Source organism: Camellia sinensis, chromosome 9, assembly GCF_055761805.1.
Source record: "Camellia sinensis isolate YWXY chromosome 9, ASM5576180v1, whole genome shotgun sequence".
Classification (NCBI taxonomy): Eukaryota; Viridiplantae; Streptophyta; class Magnoliopsida; order Ericales; family Theaceae; genus Camellia; species Camellia sinensis.
Window position 1 is genome coordinate 196,115,581 of NC_138969.1, and position 20,743 is coordinate 196,136,323.

General features: G+C 39.5%; 1 protein-coding gene across 1 annotated transcript; it reads left to right on the forward strand.

The window, feature by feature from the left end:
• The first annotated feature begins 401 nt into the window (after nt 1–401).
• Nucleotides 402–779, forward strand: LOC114308720 (Cystatin/monellin superfamily protein). The gene has a single exon (XM_028254386.2). It carries the CDS (start codon nt 402–404, stop codon nt 777–779), a length of 378 nt encoding a protein of 125 aa, XP_028110187.1.
• Nucleotides 780–20,743: the final 19,964 nt, after the last annotated feature.

Below are 20,743 nucleotides of genomic sequence, written 5' to 3' on the forward strand. Positions count from 1 at the left end.
AAATATACTAACGTATATTTTGAATTCAAATAGAATTGTCACATAAGAAGGAGGATAAAAGCCACTGGATCACCAGTCCCGGCGGTGGTCACATGTACATAGTTTGAGTTAACAATTTCTCAATAATAATTAGTGCAATTGTGTCAATAATAATGTGATATATATTGATTGTTTTCTCTACACCAAGCCACACGTTACTGACTTTTTTGAGAGTAGAACGACCGTTACAGGTTTCTCTGAAATTTTCACAAAAACCAGGGGGTAATTTAGACAATTCAAGTTTCAACCGACAAGTCTCTTATCAGCACGAAACGCTCCATCTATAAATTCTATCCAAACCCAATCCTCCAAATCCCAACCTTCCCAGAGACTTCTACACACAAAAATTCAAAATCCAAACAATGACTCTCAAATCCCAATCTCAAGCAACCCTCTTCATCTTCGCTCTCTTCGTCATCACATTTGTTCTCACCGATGTCTCCGCCGCGCAAGGCGGCCGGAAGCCCTTGCTCGGCGGGTGGACTCCGATCCAGAACGTGAGTTCGCCGGAGGTCCAAGAGGTGGCGCGATTTGCTGTTTCGGAGCACAACAAGGAGGCCAACACCAACTTGAAGTTGCAGAAGGTGGTTTCCGGCGAGACCCAGGTGGTTTCCGGCACGAATTACAAGCTAGTGATTGCGGCAGCGGACGGCGGCGGCGGTGCCGGGAATTACGAGGCGGTTGTTTGGGTAAAGCCTTGGGAGAACTATAAGAATCTCACATCGTTTAAAAAGTTGTGAGACTTCTCGTTAATGTAAAATAATAAAAAAATAAATTTTAATAAAAGAAAAAAAATATATGTATTTTTTATGTTTATTTTTTATAATGTTACTTTTTAAAAATATTTTCTTATCATATTTTATATACCGTTGGGCTTCTTTCATATTCATTTTTCAATTTGAGAGAATTTGAATGTTCATGGGCTATCTTGATCCGTTTTGATAATTTAAATTGTTTATTTTATATAATTTTCAATGTATATGATTTATGAAATCGATTTTCTCCCTCCACACTTCCAATAATATGACAAATAATACCAATCAATTAACTCTTTTCAAATTAAAAAGTTATTGGTTGGTCTTGGGACACCGCACATGTTGTATCAACATGATTATCATTGGTGGAAGAGGTAGGACCTATAAATTTGTGTTAAGTGATTGAAAAATATAAGAAGTATGGTAAATTATAATTGGTGAGAGGTATACTCATGTGACATCCCGGAAAAACCAATAATTTTTTTCTTCAAACTTTCTTTCTCCGTTCAAAATTATTTATCACATCATTAGGGAGTGTTTGGGGGGAGATTAGGAGATGTAATATTATTTTTTTCATTTTATTATGTTTGTTTTTTTTTTAATTTAAAAATAGATAATATATTTTTAAAAATATATTTATTATTTATATTTTAAAAAATAAATGTAATAAAATAAAAAGATTATTATTATTAAATGAAATTAATTTTTTAAATTATTTAATTATGGTGATTTTTGCTACGTGAGCTGTATGTCAAATGAAGAATGTTAAGAGATACAATTTTTTTTTACCAAACATTCTTGTGAGATCTACATGTGAGTCTAGCCTTTTTTTTACCAAACATTTTTACCAAACAGTCGCAATGTCTAGCCTTTTTTATGCCAAATTGCTGTGAAAAAAACTATGGGCAATAATGCATTAATTATGGTAATTATTGCTATGTGAGCCAAATGCCAAATTGATGGGATAACAACTATGCAATTGAAAAATATTTGACACGATTAAAAAAGAAAGTAGGTAATAGGCCTTAATAATTGGATTTAATTTTCATCAAATTCTATTGAAAATAAATTTTAAAAAAATTGTCGCTAAAAATAATTTTTTTGTGTCAAATTTTTTTTTGTCGCTAAAAATTGATAATTAGTGACTTTTTTTTTGTTATAATTTTTATAAATTATCACCAAAATTTACCATTAGTGACTTTTTTTATGAATTTTTTTTCTTCATAAGACCTATTAGATAATAAGTCTACTTATTAGGACCTACACGTAACTAAGTCTACTTATTAATAGGTCTACTTATTAAGACCTATACGTAACTATCCCTAAAAAGTATTCATAAATTGATTCATAATAATGTGATATGATAATAGATCTCAATAATGATAGAGACCACTAAAAAATTTCATCACTAATAGCTCTAATGAGTTGGAAAATGTAAAAAATAAAAAAAAAAATAAAAAACACAAGAGACAACAATCACATCAAAGGGAGAGCCACCTCATTAGTGCTCTCATAGTGCTCCCTTCTTAGTACTCCTAAGCATTAATCTAATAGATCTAATTTTTATGTCACCTCATAGTAGATAAATTTGTGAATATAAAAGTATGAATTTCTAACATTACTCATATCAATTAATACATAAGATTTGTAATCCTTGAGGAATATCCCATTCCCATAGGATGAGATGACCCTCCACCTGTTATTTGTATTATGAATTTAGATAAAAGTTTAAAATAAAAAATATAAATTATAAAATTATATTTATTTCAAATTTTACTCATTTTTTTTAAATCTCTATTTTTTTAAAAAAAAAAAAAAAACAATTCTACTTAAATTTAAGAGGAATACAGTGACGCAATGAAAATCTCTTTTATTCGATTATTTGAGTACAATTAAAAAGGAGAATGTGATTCTTAATGTGGTTCTCAATGTGAAACAAGATTATCACACTAGCATAAATCCTATTTCTTATGCTCATGAGAATCTCACATTTTTAAATAGGGTTGTAAATTAGTAGAACTGTTCGTAACATATTCGAGCTCAACTTGACAGAGCTCATTGGAATTCAATTCGTTATTTATTTATTTATTTATTTTTATATTTAAGTTCGAGTTCGTTAAAATTTTAATAACTAAATCTAAACATATTAAAACTCTACTCGTTAGATGGGTCATAATATTTATTACTTATATATTAAGTAATGTAAAAATATATACAAAAAATAAGATAAATATGTTATTTATATATTTAAATATATATATATATATATATAAATAATAGCTAACTATAAATAATACATTTATATAAAGTGGTGGCAGATATTATTATTTTGGTAAAATATTATCTTTTTTTAAATTTATATATATATATATATATATATTGTGTATATAATTATATAACTAAAGTTTCAATTGTAACTTTAATTTCATATGTAAATATGAATTTCTAATTTTTTTTTAGTTCGTTAAGGTTCATGAACAGGTTCGAGATTTGTTAAATTTTTATTGAGTTCGACCTCGAGTTCGAACTTATTAAAATTTAAATAAACAAATACATACATACTAAAACTCGGCTCGGCTCGACTCGTTTGCAACCCTATTCCTAAAGAAACATGACTTATTTCAGAGTAAATTGATTCACAAAATTTAAAATTATATCATATTTGTAGAGGATTCATAATCAAACTCAGCGCTAGAATTACATTCACACAAGAATATGAGAATAAATTTGTTCACACACTACATACTTTTAGAGGGTGTGAACAATACATAAATTCTGATTATGTAAAATCTCAAGTTTCATATTTAAAAGAGAAAAGTTAGGGATCATGAAATTTTTTTCATAAAAATAATCATGAAAGATTTATGATCATTAGATTACCTTGATTAGTGTGTGGTGCTTTATTTTAAGTGTAATCCAAAATTCACAAAACTTTTATGATTATTTTCATAAAAGGTTTTTCATGATACCTAACATTGCTGTATTTAAAAAGGCAAAAAATTAAAATATAAAAAATATATTAAAAAAAACATCATGAAAGAAAATAATATAAGAAATATAAAGGTGAAAAATTAATCTAATTACCAAATTTAACACTGTTAATATATCAATACATAAATTCTGATAGTGTAAAATCTCCAGTTTCATATTTAAAAATGTAAAAATTAAAATATATAAAAAATATATAAAAACATCATGAAAGAAAGTAATATAAAAAATATAAAGGTAAAACATCACGTGATTGTCACGTGACTATAAGACCCAAACACATCTTCACATTTTATTTTGAAATTTTCCCCCCTCAAACATGTATGTCTTCGTTCTAACGGTAATAGCTACTGACCCTCCACTTTGATGCCTGACCCCCACTCTGACGCCGGCGACCACTCCTTCTCTTCACTCCGACACCGATAGCTCGTTCCCTTTACTCGGGAATCTCTTTGTCTCTCTTTCCCTCTCATCCGACGATTAAGAGGTAAATTTCCCGACTGTCTCTTTGTTGAAGCCCTGACTCTCTCTGTGTCTCTTTCCCTCTCATCCCTCTCATCCGACAGGTATATCTGTGTATATATATCTATCTGTGAAGCCCTGACTCTCTCTATGTTTATCTGTATATATATCTATCTATCTATGTATATCTGCGTAAATTTCCCGAATGTTTGGATTTAGTAGTTTTGACAATCTGATAAAGGAATTGAAAAATTAAAGTTTGGCCTTTTGATTTGGGACTTGAATTTGGCCTTTTCATTTCGGAATTGTGGCCTTTTCATTTGGAGTCTTACATTACCATAAACCTGTTTGATGAAATTCCTCAACGAAATGTAAAATTATGAAGACCTAAAAAAGCTACTATCCTTGATTTGAAATTATGAAAACCTGTTCATAAACTTGAAAAACCTATTCCAACGAAATGTTTCATAAACCTGTATCTATCTATCTATCCTTGATTTGAAAACCTGAAAAAGCTAGAATAAGCAATTATGAAAACCTAAAAATTTACCTGTTAACCTGTACATGAAAACCTATTAACCCGAAATCAAGCAATTTACCTGTATCAATCTGTTAGCCCGAAATCTATCAAAAACCTGTTAACCTGTATCTATCTATCTATCCATCAAACCTAAAAACCTGAAAAAGCAAGGAACCAAAAAAGTATCTATCTATCTATTAACAAGTAATTTACCTGAAAAATCATTAGTTTTTCAGATTTTTCGTTTTTTTTCAGGTTAACAGATAGACAGATAGTAAAACTTGAAAAATCATTATCTATCTATTAACAGGTTTTTCAGATTTTTCAGTAAAACCTATTAACAGGTAATTTACCTGAAAACCTGAAAAACCTAAAAACCTGAAAACCTAAAAAAATCACCTAAAAACCTGTATCTATCTATCTATCTATCTTCTAAAATGAAACAGGTTTTACTTAATCATTTTGAAGACTAATGTGTCCCATATTTTTTACGCAAATCCCTTTCTTTCTTTTTTTTAAAGTAAGATTGACACATGAAAACAAAGAAAATGTGTCGACATCTTGAGAGACAAAAATGAGATCAAATGCAGGGAAAACACCTGAGAAGAAATGCAAAATAAATTTGAAACATGGTTGCCAGACGTGAAGAAAAAGCTAACTGAAGTATATAGTCATACTTACAACAAAAAAAAGGCTTAGGAGCAGGAAATATCAGGCATCGAGATGGTGAAAACACAAGCCGTCCATACCAGCCCTTAACATTAAACCCTAAAATTTGACATATGGTCATTCCCATCAAACAATTATCTATCAAGGCCACTGTGGTCGTAGGCAAGGCAGAATCATTGTGGTAGTAAGTAGAACCTACACAAGGTGAATTCATATAAGAACCACATTAACAAAAGAAAGAGATAAAAAACACAATTCCTGGTAATGTAGGAAAATTCAAATAACCATATGTAATGATATTAAATAATGAAACATAAATCACAAACAAGACACACCTTTTGACAAAGAAGCTCTGGCAAAAGAAATCTCTGACAAAAACTCCACTTGCCTTTGATGAATGAAAACCTCAGATGTTATAGTAGACACCCGGAGTGCCTTCGTAGTTGTAGGGTCCCCTGATTTTGACTGTGGCATATCAGAACAATAACTTGTTGAATCAAGGATGAAACCATCAACTTCTAGTGCCTGAAAATCCATCAGCTTCACTTTATCTCTCTTAGAAATTTCAGAAATTGCCCCCAACTTTTGAGGATGTTCAGAACTGGTCACTACATGTGACACAACATCCATCCCTTGTTGGCTGAAATCCCCATCCTTAACTAAGTCACTACTTGAGGGGCTAGTGTCATGACAGTTGGTCAATGTAGACTAAGAAATAACACTTCTATCTGAATGACTGCTAGTAGCATCCAATGATTGAATGAAGTCACAAGCACCCTGTCCCTGTAAGAATTTAAATAGCATTATGAACCACGAATAGCTTTTGAAGATTTATTTATCCAAGGAGATAAATTTCAGAAGTGCAAAAATAAATGAATAGTTAATATCACAAACCCATCACTCGAACTTGAAACCCATCACTTGAACTCTATCTCTCAGCAGCAGCAGCGTGACAATCTGAGAATGGCAGCTCCACTACCGTCACGACCCAAACCTGCCCCTATAGGTTTAGCATCGTAACCGGCCAGTAATCCTTGGATTACCGAAGGCCTTTGAACAGATTAACAAAATTAAGGGACTAGCGGAAGCCAATACATGAATATAGTTGTCTAGTGAGCTGTGTAGACTTACATGAAATAGAATATTTAAAACTTCATATACATAACCAAAAAAAAATCATTTTCTCATTATACCCACACACCTAGCAAAGCATCTCAAGTACAGCCAATAAAACAAAGAACTCTCATATGCAGAAACAGTAGAACTTTAACACATGACACTTCAGGAACCTCCATGTGAGGCACAGTGGTTGGCTGACAACAGGACACAGGTCCAGACAAAAGCCCTCAGGCTCGATCTCTAGAATGCCCATCTATACATATATATACACACAGTGAGCTAAAACCCAGTGAATAACATCAATATAAAGAGGTTAGTGAACGAAATCCGAACATGTCATAAGCATAAAATAGATCATAGCATAAACATTCTTGTATCTGAACATAGTAATGGTACATTCCATAGAACACATCACATAACGTCTTCCGACTAGAGTAATCGGTTCCGGATACCGATTAAACACATATCACCACAATGAAGTGGCTAACGAGATCTCGTAATCACATGTATGTCATGGACCTGCATTTACATGCCGTTCCCCATGACTTGGGACTATCTATGGATGCCATAATAGATTTCAATCATAGGACATTTGTTCACGTAAACAATATCATTTCAGAAATCATAACTTGACATATCACATTTGGAACATAATTCATATCAACATATCTTTACAGAAATGTTACTCACAGTGGTTTTCGCAAACTGTCCATCAATCTCCAGACACAAAAGCACATAACACCAACATATCTTATCATTACACATTCACATGGCCAACACAGCTTAACTTACATAGGTTTCTTGCATAACACATTGATTCAAACACACATTGGTAATCTCTTAACATAGTGCATTCTTTCTTAGTGTGCTTCTATTCCAAAGCTTCACTACTATGGCTTAATTAAGGCTTAGGAATGCCTAACATGCAATGAGGATGCCAAAACATGAGTTGGAACACTTAGTAAATTTTCTAAAAATAAGGTCCCCGCTCGAGCGGACATGCAAACATGAGAGGGGTCGCTTGAGCGAGACTTCCTTCGCTCGCGCGGTCTGCAAACTTGGAAAAAGTACCAGTTGGTCTCAATCTACCCTCAAGCCACCACTTCCACGCTCGAGCGGAACAACAATATATAAAGGGTTCGCTCGAGCGTGACTTTGGTCGCTCGAGCGGAGAGCTCATACCTGCAAAAATACTGAGAGCTCGCATTCTCAGCTCGAGCGCAGGTTTCCTCGCTCGAGTGGACTATGAAATTCTGGGTTTCCAAAAACAGAGTTTTGAACTTCAAAATGCAATTCAATGGCTACACTCATGCATAGCTTGATCAAAACACTTGAAAAACTTTACTAAAACACAAATATATGATCATTTTCAAACCTTTAGTTCGAAACTCATGGATTTAGCAAATTTGAACTTAAAAGCTCATGCATGAAAAATTTTCAAACTATTTTCTTGATTTCTCCAAAACATGCAAATGGTTGGTATGAATCCATGAATTTCCAAAACATTATGCAAGATATGAACTCACATGCTTGCAATGACTTCAAAACTCTAACTCAAAATGATAGAACCAAAAGGTTAATCTCCAAGGATGCACATGCAAGACATCTACAAGCCCAAAGACCCACTTTTCTTGCTAATCTCATGAAAATGGTTCAAAAATGTGTTGAAATCATGATGCATGGAAGTTAGCTGCAGAAAATATGCTCAAGACTCTTACCTAGGTGTAGACGCGCCCTCGGGCCTCAGGCTACAGTTCGGACTCAATTGGTGTCACGGTCCTGTATCTAATCTCGCAGAGTGCGATACAAGACCGATGAATCATCAAAGAGTCCAAATCTGGCAAATCGTTTTTGAAAACATATTTTTTTTAAAAGAAATGCCAAATATGAACTGCTTCGCCAGATACAAAGTCACCACCTAAATATTTTATTTTGGAAAATTTAGGAAACCCTAACTCGGTGCCAAAGGCCACGTGTCCGTCATTACCAAAGTTGCCTCGGCTCGGGAGCTTGGGTACGATTGGGGAAGGTTAGCTATGAGCACCCCTTCTCGCCCGATCCGAAGATCGGCCTCTATTAACCATGATATCCTTTTTTGAAAACGTTATGTGTTCTTATTCCGGTTATTAGCCTAGAATTACTACGTTATACGCACAGCAAACAAGTATAGACCAAATCGCCTAAACTGGAACAAAACATTTCATGCCTATTTTGAAAATGGTTTGCTACTCGCAAGTAGGGCTAAAAGGTAGATTTCCCACCCTCGAGTGGGCTTTTAAAAAAAAGATGATTTTGCCACTATCTGGTGGGCTTAAAACTCACAGTTTTAATGCATTATTCCAATTTAGGTAATTCGACCTCCACCCACAGGCACTCAAGTAGTTTATATCACATAAGCAGCTACCCTCATGGTAATCATGTTATTATGGCAACACTCACACGCATGCGGTATGCTAAAGCGTAAATGCTTACCTAGTATTCTGAGCCAAAACAAAAGCTAGTTAGTAATGAATGCATGATCCTAGCTCATGTTAAGATGGCTAATGCAAAACATACAAGATGCAACTACAATAGGCTCGGCTATTCTAAGATGGCATGTGATGATGCTACAACTAACATGTATTCAACTTCGGAATTGAAATACAAATGCAGTTAGTATGATGCGCTGAGCCCAGTGCATGTAACACAAATGTATGGATGCACGCATGCTATCATACTGTATGCTAATTGAAACATGCCCTAGACTAACCATCAAAAGCTAGTAAATAAAAGGGAAGAAAGACGTGGGATTGGGAGACATACACACACTCACGCACACTTATTACACAATTGCCCTCACTCGGAGGGTCCGAATAAATATTACGAACCAGCTAATTAATTAACTCTCAAGCTAAATAATTAATTACAAAAATTTCTAATTAATTAACAAATTAAATGCGAAAGAAAGGTGGCCGCAGCCCCGCCTCGGGATGCGTGGATGATGCATACTTGACTCGCCTTGCTCGGAAACCCGTGCCATGCCACTGTTGCCTCTATTTACACTGCTCTGCTCCTCTGAGGACTGCCAAAGTCCAAGAGTATGCTCTTTGGATGCTGGGGGATACCACCGACCAAGTAGAAACGCCATCGGCCGGAGGGGATGATCACCGACCATTGAATAAGCTATCGGCCAAACATGTTTTGCCGGTCGGCACCCAACACTGCTGGCCGGCCAATTCTTCCTGCTAAAACCTGCAACTGACAGCAGCAAAGGGCAAGCAGTGTATGGCATGGAATTTTCAAACAAATGTGAGCATGGACACACTCCCTATCATGCAAGGGACTCAAGGGAGCATGACCCTCGACCCCCGGGCCATCAATTATGCATTTCGATGCATGATGGCCTAAGAGGCCAAGTTTGCAATTCAATGTGAATGAATGCAACAAAAGAGATGAGTGCCAACACCCTATCATATTGAAGTCAAGGGCATTGGCTATCGAGGGTTGAGATGTGTTTCGTCACTTGGAGTACGAACACTCCTCACCCCTCAAGTTTTGTTTGACACCCCAAACCAAACAATGCAATGTATGTATACAAACTTGGCTCAAAGATGCAACATGAGGCTAGGATGCACAGCATGCCAAATGTGATGCAAGCTAAACATGCAAAGGTACAATGCTAGGCATGTAAGATGCAATGCAATGCAATCAAACATGTAAGCTAAGGCATGAAATGCAACTAGCTAATAATATGCAAGCATGCGAGTATGATACAATGCAAACATGAAACCAATGCAACATGATCATGCAATGGTGGACCTAAGACACAAAGGGCAGACCTCAACCCACTCCCAAAACAGTGAAAAAAGATGCCTAAAATGATGAACAAATACTCATGTAAGCATACACATCAATAGGCCCAAGATTAAGGCATAACCAAGGAGTATTCTACCACCACTACCCGAAGCCAACATGGCATGAACTATACAACCAAAAACAGAGTTTAGATGCATTGAAATAAGTCCTAAAACCCTCTGATATGGCAGCCCCGAAGGCTTAAACACTTAGGCATGCACAATGCTCATTTCAAGGCACAACAAAACAACTCTTCAAGGCATGAAAGGAATGATAAATGCAGTCATATGAGCATGGGTTATGGACTGAAATAGCATGGGAAACGACTCCAAATCACTGAAATAACCCAACTCAAGCATGCTCATGACTCACACCCTCAAGGCTTACAAGCCAAAATGCAAAGAGGCTATACCAAGCATGGCAAATATGATCAAAGCAGCACCCAACAGGCCTTAAACATGGCAAAATATGACCAAGGACTTCACAAAGCAAGGCCAAAATATGAGAGCATGGTGGTCTAATGGTATGATGCACTTTTAGACAGCATGGAGGAATGTAAAGCAAGTATAATATGCATGTAAGGGACCACAAATCCGACCAAAAACAGAGGCAATATATGACATAAACAACACCCAAAACATCTGATATGGAACCAAAAACAAACCAAACATGCATGTTACCCTTATGAGCCAAAACATGAACAAAATGAGAGACCAAGGGAGAGAGGTGTCCCTCCCCTATGCAAGACCTCAAACCTCCTTCTTCACCACTAAAAATCCACTGGATTTCAATGGTGAGAAGGCTAATACACCAAAGAAATCAAGACTTAATAAAGGAAGCACAAAAATGGGCCAAACAAGGCCTAAGAGGGGGAGGACGACCCCCAATGCCAAAACAACCTTAATGAGATATCTTAAGCATGCCAATACAAGACCTTTTTCAGTTATACACAAAGTCTAAAACAATGAGCAAGATAGGAAAAAGTCTAGTGCAAGATTGGGGAATCTAAAGTAAAAGAGTTACCCTTGAAGAACCCTTGATGATCAGCAAGTGCAGCCTTCTTCTTTTGATCAAAACCAGTCCAAAACCTCAAGAACAAACCCTGAAAGCCTCTCAAATTTGAAGTATGGTGTAGTAGTGTGTGTTTGTGTGCAAAACTAAGAACAAACACACACTTTAGGCCCTCAAACACACACAAAATGAAGAGAGAGAGGGAGATATAGAGAGAGAGGATGATATATATCAGATATATATGTGTATAGCTCTGGTTTTTTGCTGAACCAAACAAAGGAGGAGGAGGGGCTCTTATATAGGCAAGCTAATTGGCCAAAGCTTCTAAGGGAAGTTTCTCAAAAGGGTCAAGGCTTACAAGGGAAGCCAAGCTAAGGGTGCAAGGCTTCCTAAGGAAGCTAGAACAGCTGGCAAGCTTCTTGAGGAAGCTTTGACAAAGGGTCAAGCTTCCTCAAGAAGCTTTGACCAAAAGGGTGCAAAAAGGGCAAAACAGCCACATGTATGCCCCGGGGCAAGTTTGGTGCATTCCAGTTGGCACAGCTGGCATGCACCATGCCTGAAAAAGGTAAAAAGGGGCTACCGGCCAGAAAAGGAGGTCACCGGCCAAAAAGATGGCCGGCCGGCCATACTGAGTGCCGACCGGCTAATGGTATAATTCACTAATGGCCGGTAGCCTCAAAACATGGCCGGTGGCCTCAAACCAAGGCCGGTGGGTGTCAGGGGTAGCTAACAAGCTACTTTCTACCCTCAGAAGCAAAAAACACAAGTGTTTGGTGCAAAACCAAACACAGAACAGTCGAGTTGAGAGATCCTGAGGCAAGGCGCGTAGCCGAGACCTCCGGGAACTCAAAACGAGACACAAACATGAGTAATCGCCGAGCGTTCGAACGGTGACATCCAAGTCTTGAGGACAGTCAAAAATGGGGTGTCTACAGTTGCCCCTCTTTGACAGAACTTGAAAGTCATGACAATGACGGGAGTGGTTGTCAAAGCCCAGAGACGACCCATTTTTGACCAGGCCGAAGACTTAGACATGGCATACAAGCTATAGATAAAGATATGTGCCCGAGGGCAGGGGCAGAATGCAAAACAATGCACAAAGCCGAGCATAACTTATGATCATGCAAAGAAAGCTGTGACGAAGCATGACATGCGACAGTTTTAAGCTAGCATACACCAAACTACACTACAATGCAGAAAAGATGAAAGAGAATTATGCAATTCTCGATACATCTCACTCGGAGAATACAGTACCTGTGCAGTTCGTCTGGTTGCACCAGCCTCAAATGAACCGTGCATACAATATCATGCCTGCAAAGAAAGCAAACTTAACAGGTACAATATTGTTAGCAACATGCCTAATAATGTAATCGAAAGTGCGTGACAACGCAAGTCGAGTGGGGTGTATAACAATGTTATGAAGGCACAAACACATGTAAGTAAAGAACACGTGACAACGTGCACAATGTGTATGAAGAAACTTGAACACATGTAAGTAAAGCATGCGGTCTACGCAAGCAATGTGTATAGAAAGGAACTTGAAATTAAACACATGTAAGTAAAGCATGCGGTCTACGCAAGCAATGTGTATAAAAAGGGACTTGAACACATGTAAGTAAAGCATACGGTCTACGCAAGCAATGTGTATAAAAAGGAACTTGAACACATGTAAGTAAAGCATGCGGGTATGCACGTAATGTGTATAAAAAGGAACTTGAACACATGTAAGTAAAGCAATGCACGTATGCACGCAATGTGTATAAAAAGGAACTTGAACACATGTAAGTAAAGCATGCGGTCTATGCAAGCAATGTGTATGAAAAGGAACTTGAACACATGTAAGTAAAGCAATGCACGTATGCACGCAATGTGTATAAAAAAAAATTTGAACACATGTAAGTAAAGCAATGCACGTATGCACGCAATGTGTATAAAAAGGAACTTGAAATTGAACACATGTAAGTAAAGCAATGCACGCATGCACGTAATGTGTATAAAAAGGAACTTGAACACATGTAAGTAAAGCAATGCACGTATGCACACAATGTGTATAAAAAGGAACTTGAAATTGAACACATGTAAGAAAAGCAATGCACGCATGCACACAATGTGTATAGAAACTTGAAATTGAACACATGTAAGTAAAGCAATGCACGTATGCACGCAATGTGTATAAAAAGGAACTTGAACACATATAAGTAAAGCATGCGGTCTACACAAGCAATGTGTATAAAAAGGGACTTGAACACATGTAAGTAAAGCATGCGGTCTACGCAAGCAATGTGTATAAAAAGGAACTTGAACACATGTAAGTAAAGCGATGCACGTATGCACGCAATGTGTATAAAAACTTGAAATCGAACACATGTAAGTAAAGCAATGCACGTATGCACGCAATGTGTATAGAAACTTGAAATTGAACACATGTAAGTAAAGCAATGCACGTATGCACGCAATGTGTATAGAAATTTGAAGTATGGTAAAGGTAAGCTATCCAAGATGTCGAAATATAAAGTACTGCAATATATTATCATTGAAATGATTTGTGGATTTCACAAGATACACAAAGGATACGGGAGGGGATGCTCCTCGCATGCATAGAGTATTGCTCATAGCAAACACAATTTGAGGTCAACTCGGAGGTCTACAGACGTTTCAAAAGGTGTACTTCCTTGCACTGCCTTGAGAAACTTGAGGTGCCACACCAAACAATGGATCCCAACAAAGGCGCGAGAGATGTATTGACCTCAAGGGATGGGTTACCGGTATCAACTCTGATACTTTGCTGCCCCACTCTCTTTTTGCTTTACTTTCCTTTTTACTAGTAGTCTAAGCACATTGCACTGCCTCAGGCAGGTTTTACTTTTTCTCAAAACTACATACTTCTCCAAAACATGTGATGGGAATGAGACTGCTATTTTGTTCAAAAAGGTGTTACATTTGTACATTCTATGCATTGCATCGCATGGCATCACATAACAATGTGAATGAGATTCGTTTGAAAATAGAGTGTTCGTATCGTAATAATCAAGTAGTGAACCCATTTACAACTCGATAAGCAAAACAGAGAGACTGGATATAACCAACCAAGCGTGAGTACAACTCGATAAGCAAATTAAAGACTTGAAGAGAGTGACATACAACTCAATAAGCAAATGTACAACAACTCGATAAGCAAATAGGCGTGACTCCGTAAGAATCGATCACCGGAGGGCATTGGAGGTGGTGGAATTCCCCAATCCTCAGCATAAACAGCTCAGAGAACAAAGAGGAAGACCACCGGCCAGAGATAAAGGCCATCGGCCGAGAGAAATGGCCATTGGCCAGAAACTTTGATCAATCGGCCAAAAGTGGTGGCCGGTCGGTACTATATTTGGCCAGCCGGCCATGGATTGTCAGAATCAGCAGAATGCTGACATCTGTCCTTCACTCAACCTTATCTTCTACAAAAAGGCCTCAGCTTCGTGGTTCTTACCAATTCAACACCAATTTGCCCCAAATGGAAGCGCTTCTTGCCCAAAATCTCACAACTTGGATTAACAACTTGGATGGTTCGGAAAAACTGAATTTCTGGGGTTTCGGCATAAACGCATTATTCACTCTAGGTCGTACCCCGTTACATCTCCCGTTTCTCCATACGGCGGCAAGGTTTTGGAATTCGGTGACACATGTCTTTAGCTTTAGCGGGCAAGAGGTGTGTCCTGCCTTTGAAGATTTTCGAGTTTTACTGGAATCTGAGCATGACGAGGAGATCCTGCCCCATCTTAATTTTGGCCATGCCCAAACCTTAGGGCAAATGTGTGGACTCACTATGCGTGACGCTCGGTCTCTGATTTATGACGGAATGCTAGACATTCCCAGCTTGATCTATCGCTTTTCTGATGCGGGTAACCGCAGCGACCATCATTGGCAAGGTTTTCGGCAACACGCCCTCTGTTTGTGCATACTATCTCACTTTTTGCTTGCCCTGGGCTTTAGCAGATCTAGCATTCGTCTGATTGAAGTTGCTCAAGGCTTGAAAGAAGGAAAGAGCTGCATTGCCCTGACATTGGCCGAGACGCTAATGGGCTTGGATGCTTTCTATCGTCGAGAGACGACCAGATTCGCGGGAAGTCCACTACTGCTGCAGGTAATGTTTCCCACCCTTTCTCATATACGTATTGCTCACATCACTCGGCCCTCAGGCTCGGTTTTTCCCACAAAACTCTTTTCTTACTTTTCTCTCATCGTACATCTCTCTATTCTTTATTCTCTCATTTTTTATCCCTCCCCAAGTATGGTTGATGGATAAATTGCAAGTTGTGGACTCTTGCCCAGCCTACTCAGCTCGCGGTTACTTCTTCCGACAACGACTAGTCGATGCCCTTGATGAGGGATGGTGGTTCGACTGGATGTGCAATTTGTCTGCGGATTGCATTACTTGGCGCTGTCCTTGGCTCAATCTCCCAACAATGAGCTATAGCATGTCCCGACAGATTGGGATTCAGTTGATTGGCTTTACTCACTGTGTGTTCTATTTCCCATTTCGGTTCCGACGCCAGTTCGGCCATGACCAGATTTGCCCCGCAGAGGGGATAGAATATCCTGCTGCCTTTCCGTTTCGAGGTGCGCAGCTTGTTTGGCAGGCCACAGCGTGGAGGACAAAAGAACTCCTGGCCCCTGCTCCTACTTTCAGTTGTACTTTGTCTGATGAGTGCATAGATTGGCTTAATGAGGAGGCACAGATCGGGCCTAGCTTGGCACCGGGGCTTCGACCAGCTCTGGGAAGGGGCGCAGGAACACCTGAGTTGACTATGCCCCGGATTTATTACTTTATTAGTACTTTCAAGTTTTCCTTATGAATGTAATAAAAAAGCAACTTCAATTTGTATGCAAGAGCAGAAGGACTCTATAGTGAAATCAATGTACTTGAAGGTTGTGGTACTGAAAATTTCCCGTTTTGGTCCAGAGATGGTCTTAGTTGTAAAAAGATTTATTTGAACAAAGTCAACTTTTATGAAAACTTTTCAAAACTATTTTCGATATGGATCAGAACTGGACATGCCTGAAATCTGTCACTGAGATGCACAACCCCGGATCCCTGCAACTGGAAAGTTGTCCATAGTCTGAATAGTATCGCAGCACTATACAGCAATGGAAAGTTGCCCCTAGTCTGAAGAGCACTGCACCGGAGATCATAACCGAACTCTTGAATGCTGAATAGACAAAGATGGCCGAGATGATCAAATAGACATAGTTGATCGGGGAAGTGTTTATGCCTGAACTTCAGGATAAAGCTGCCTACGTATCCCAAAGATGGGAATCAAGCCTTACGTAGTTCAGGCTCGGGTTCATCGAGTATTTTCACTCTCCTTTTGCGCTCTAACTTTTGCTAAGACTGCCCTTTGCGGATTTTCAACCTTGCGAGCTCAGTTTTTATATTTTCTAATTTTCCGTGCCCTAACTTTTGCCTAGGTCGCCCTTTCGGGTTTTCGGCCTAGCAAGCCTCTCAAGGGTAATATTTCTTCAATTTGTCCATGTTGATCGGTTGGGAGAACTCTAGGCCATCTAGGTCCATCAGAACGACAGCTCCACCTGACCAAATAGACTTAATGGTGTAGGGACCAGTCCAATTGGGTCTGAACTTGCCCCTTGAGTCATGGATGGGAGCTCGGTTATCCTTAAGTACCAAATCTCCTTCTTTCAGATTCCTGGACTTAACCTTCTTGTTGAAAGCCCGGGCAATTCTGCGCTGATAACCTTGAACATGGTACAATGCTTTCAGTCTTCTCTCATCAAAGAGCATGAGTTCCTCGAATCTGCTCTGCTGCCAATCTGCTTCGGCTATTTGACACTCAGCCAATACTCGCAATGACGGAACCTGAATTTCGATAGGTAGAACGGCCTCCATCCCATAGACTAATGAATATGGAGTTGCCCCAGTAGAAGTTCTAATTGAAGTCTGGTAGCCCCACAGAGCAAACGGCAACTTATCTGGCCAGTCCCGGTAAGTTTCCACCATCTTCTACAGTATGTGCTTGATGTTCTTGTTGGCGGCCTCAACTGCTCCGTTGGTCTGCGGAGGGTATGTGGACGACTTATGGAAAGCCACATTGTATTTCTTTAACAAATCAATCACCTCCTTCTTGAAATGGGAACCATTATCTGAAATAATCTCGTTTGGGACCCCATAGCGGCAGATGATGTTGTTTTTGATGAATTTCGCAATATGTGAAGCCTTCAACACCGCATAAGATTGGGCTTCGACCCACTTCGTAAAGTAATCTATCGTGACCAGGATGAACTCGTGCCCATTCGACCCCTTCGGAGTAACAGCCCCGATCACATCGATTCCCCAAACTGAAAATGGCCATGGCGAAGTCATATTGTACAGCTTCAACGGCAGAATGTTCATGCGATTTGCATGGATCTAGCATTTGTGGCATTGCCAAACAAAGCCGATACAATCCTCCTCCATGGTGGACCAATAGTAACCTTGTCTGGTGATCTTCCGCGCTAGCATTACCCCGTTCATATGCGCTCCACATTCTCCTCCATGGACGGCCTCCATTAGGCACTTCGATTCCTCAGTTTCTACACATAACTTATGCATTCCTAGATGACCTATCTTATACAGCTTACCCCCGCAGATGATAAACTGAACGACCATTCTTCTGATTGCCCTTTTATCCTTGGCGTTTGCCTCCAGTGGATACATTTCCTTCTCTAAGAAGTTCCAAATGTCGTGATACCAGGGGTTTTCGTCTTGAACCTCATCTATGGCGGCGATTGACTCGTAGGCTGGCGCAAATTTCTGGTCAATGATGACTGGACGCATCCGGACTCCGGACGGGATGTCTATCATGGAAGATAGAGTTGCTAAAGAATCTACGAACCTGTTGTTCTCTCTTAGTAGATGAGCAAAATTTAGCTTCTCAAACCGAGGACTTAACAAGTCCAAGGTCCGGTGATACATCATCATCTTTTCTTCTTTGACTTTCCAGTCTCCTTTGCTTGAGACACAACAAGGTTTGAGTCCCCGATGACGTCCAACCGTCTTGCCCCTAGTTCCAGGGCTACTTCTAGACCGGCAATGCATGCCTCATATTCTGCTTCGTTGTTCGAGACTTTGAATACGAGTTTGAATGCTAGAGTGATATGGGAGTTGTCGGGTGCTATTAGCAACACCCCTATCTCATACCCGTACTGGTTGGACGCTCCGTCAAAATAAATCGTCCAAAACTCGTCGTCGATATGCAAAATGGCCTCATCTGGGAACGAGTACTCAACTGCTTCACCCCCTTCCACTGGATGGTCGGCTAAGAACTCTGCCACTGCTCTTCCCTTGACTGACTTGCGTGTCACATATTTCAGATCGAATTCGGAAAGTAACAGCAACCAACGAGCTAGCCTACCCGTAAGTGCCGGTTTCTCGAAAAGATATTTGATGGGATCAAGTCGTGAAACCAACATTACGGAGTGAGCTAACAGGTAATGCCGCAACTTCCTGGTAGCCCATACCAAAGCTAAGCAAGCCTTCTCTAATGGTGTGTAGCGAGTCTCATACTCTAGCATCTTCTTACTCAGATAGTAGATGGCTCTCTCCACTTTGTCCTCTGATTCTTGCGCGAGCATGCAGCCCATTGTGGTCTCGGTTACCGAAAGATACAATATCAACGGTCTCCCCAGCTCTGGTGGTGACAACACGGGCGAGTTCTGTAAGTATTCCTTGATCTGTTCAAAAGCAGCTTGGCATCGGCCGTCCCATTGGAATTTCTTTCCTTTCTTCAGGAGACCAAAAAGTGGTTCACAAGTCAAGGTTAATTTTGAGATAAACCGTCTTATGAATTGTACTTTACCCAGAAAGCCTCACACCTCCTTTTCAGTCCTTGGTGGGGGCATTTCTAAGATGGCCTTGATTTTGGAAGGGTCAACTTCGATACCTCTCTGTGTAATAAGAAACCCCATCATTTTCCCTGCTGTAACACCAAACGTACACTTCTGAGGATTCAAACGCAACCGGAATTCTCTAATACTTTGAAATAACTTTTGCAAGGCGCTGTAGTGGCCCTCTCTTTCTTTGGACTTGACAATCATGTCGTTCACGTACACCTCAACCTCTTTGTGGATCATGTCATGCAATATTGTGGTCGCGGCCCGTTGATATGTAGCTCCAACATTCTTCAACCCAAACAGCATCACTCTGTAGCAGTATGTCCCCCACGGGGTGGTGAAGGCAGTCTTTTTCCGATCTTCTGGTGCCATCACTATCTGATTGTAGCCTGAGAAGCCATCCATAAACGAAAGCAAAGCATGCCCTGCCGTGAAATCCACCAACTCATCAATATGTGGCAAGGGGAAGTCGTCCTTTGGACTACCTCTGTTCAAATCCCTGAAATCCACGCATATTCGGATCTTGCCATCCTTCTTTGGCACTGGAACGATGTTAGCCAACCAAGTTGGGTATTCGGATACCATCAGGAAGCCTGCGTCGATTTGCTTGGTGACCTCTTCCTTAATCTTGATGGCCTAGTCAGGGCGAATTCTTCTGAGTTTTTGCTTGACGGGTCGGGCCTCGGGGTCAAGAGGGATCCGGTGCTGTACAATCTCAGGATCGATTCCAGGCATGTCTTCGTAGGACCACGCGAAAACATTTTTGAAATCTTTTAATAAAGCGTCTAAGCGCTCGCGTTCCTCCGAAGACAACGTGGACTCGATCTGGACCAGCCGCAGGTCCTTCTCAGTACCAATATTCACAGTAGTGATTTCATCAACTAAAGGTTTAACAAATCTTTCCTGCTCTTGATCAATTAATCGTTGCAAAACCGGAGGAATTTCTCTCTCGTCGTTTTCGTCAAAATTTTGAAAGTCTTGATTTAAGCAATATATCAAAGGCACAGAAAAGTACTCGAAAACCACATCCACATTATTCTCATTAAGTACTTCCAAACCGTCCGATTCTTCTGTTACAACAGACTTAAAGGAGAAAGAAAAAGACGACCCGGACAGGACTGTGGCATCCGGGTTATCACCCCCAGGAATACCGGACTCAGACTCAGTCGAGCTGGAACCTGATTCCGACTCACAAGACTCGGTGGAATCAGATTCCGGCTCACTACCTGACCTGGTGTTGCTGGACAAAAATCCCTCTTCATATTGCCAAACGAGAGAGGGTGCGATGGATGCATCCAAAATAGTTGATGGTAGGCCCGCAGCCGTTTCATTCCCGATCATGGACACCGAGAAGTTATCCCCCAAGCACTTCTGTTTGATCGGAGGATCTGAAAGTAGACATGCCAGTGCTACCCCCATTTCAAGTTCGGTGTCCTCAGACTCCATTTCCCCATTATGCTCAGCCTCAACTGTC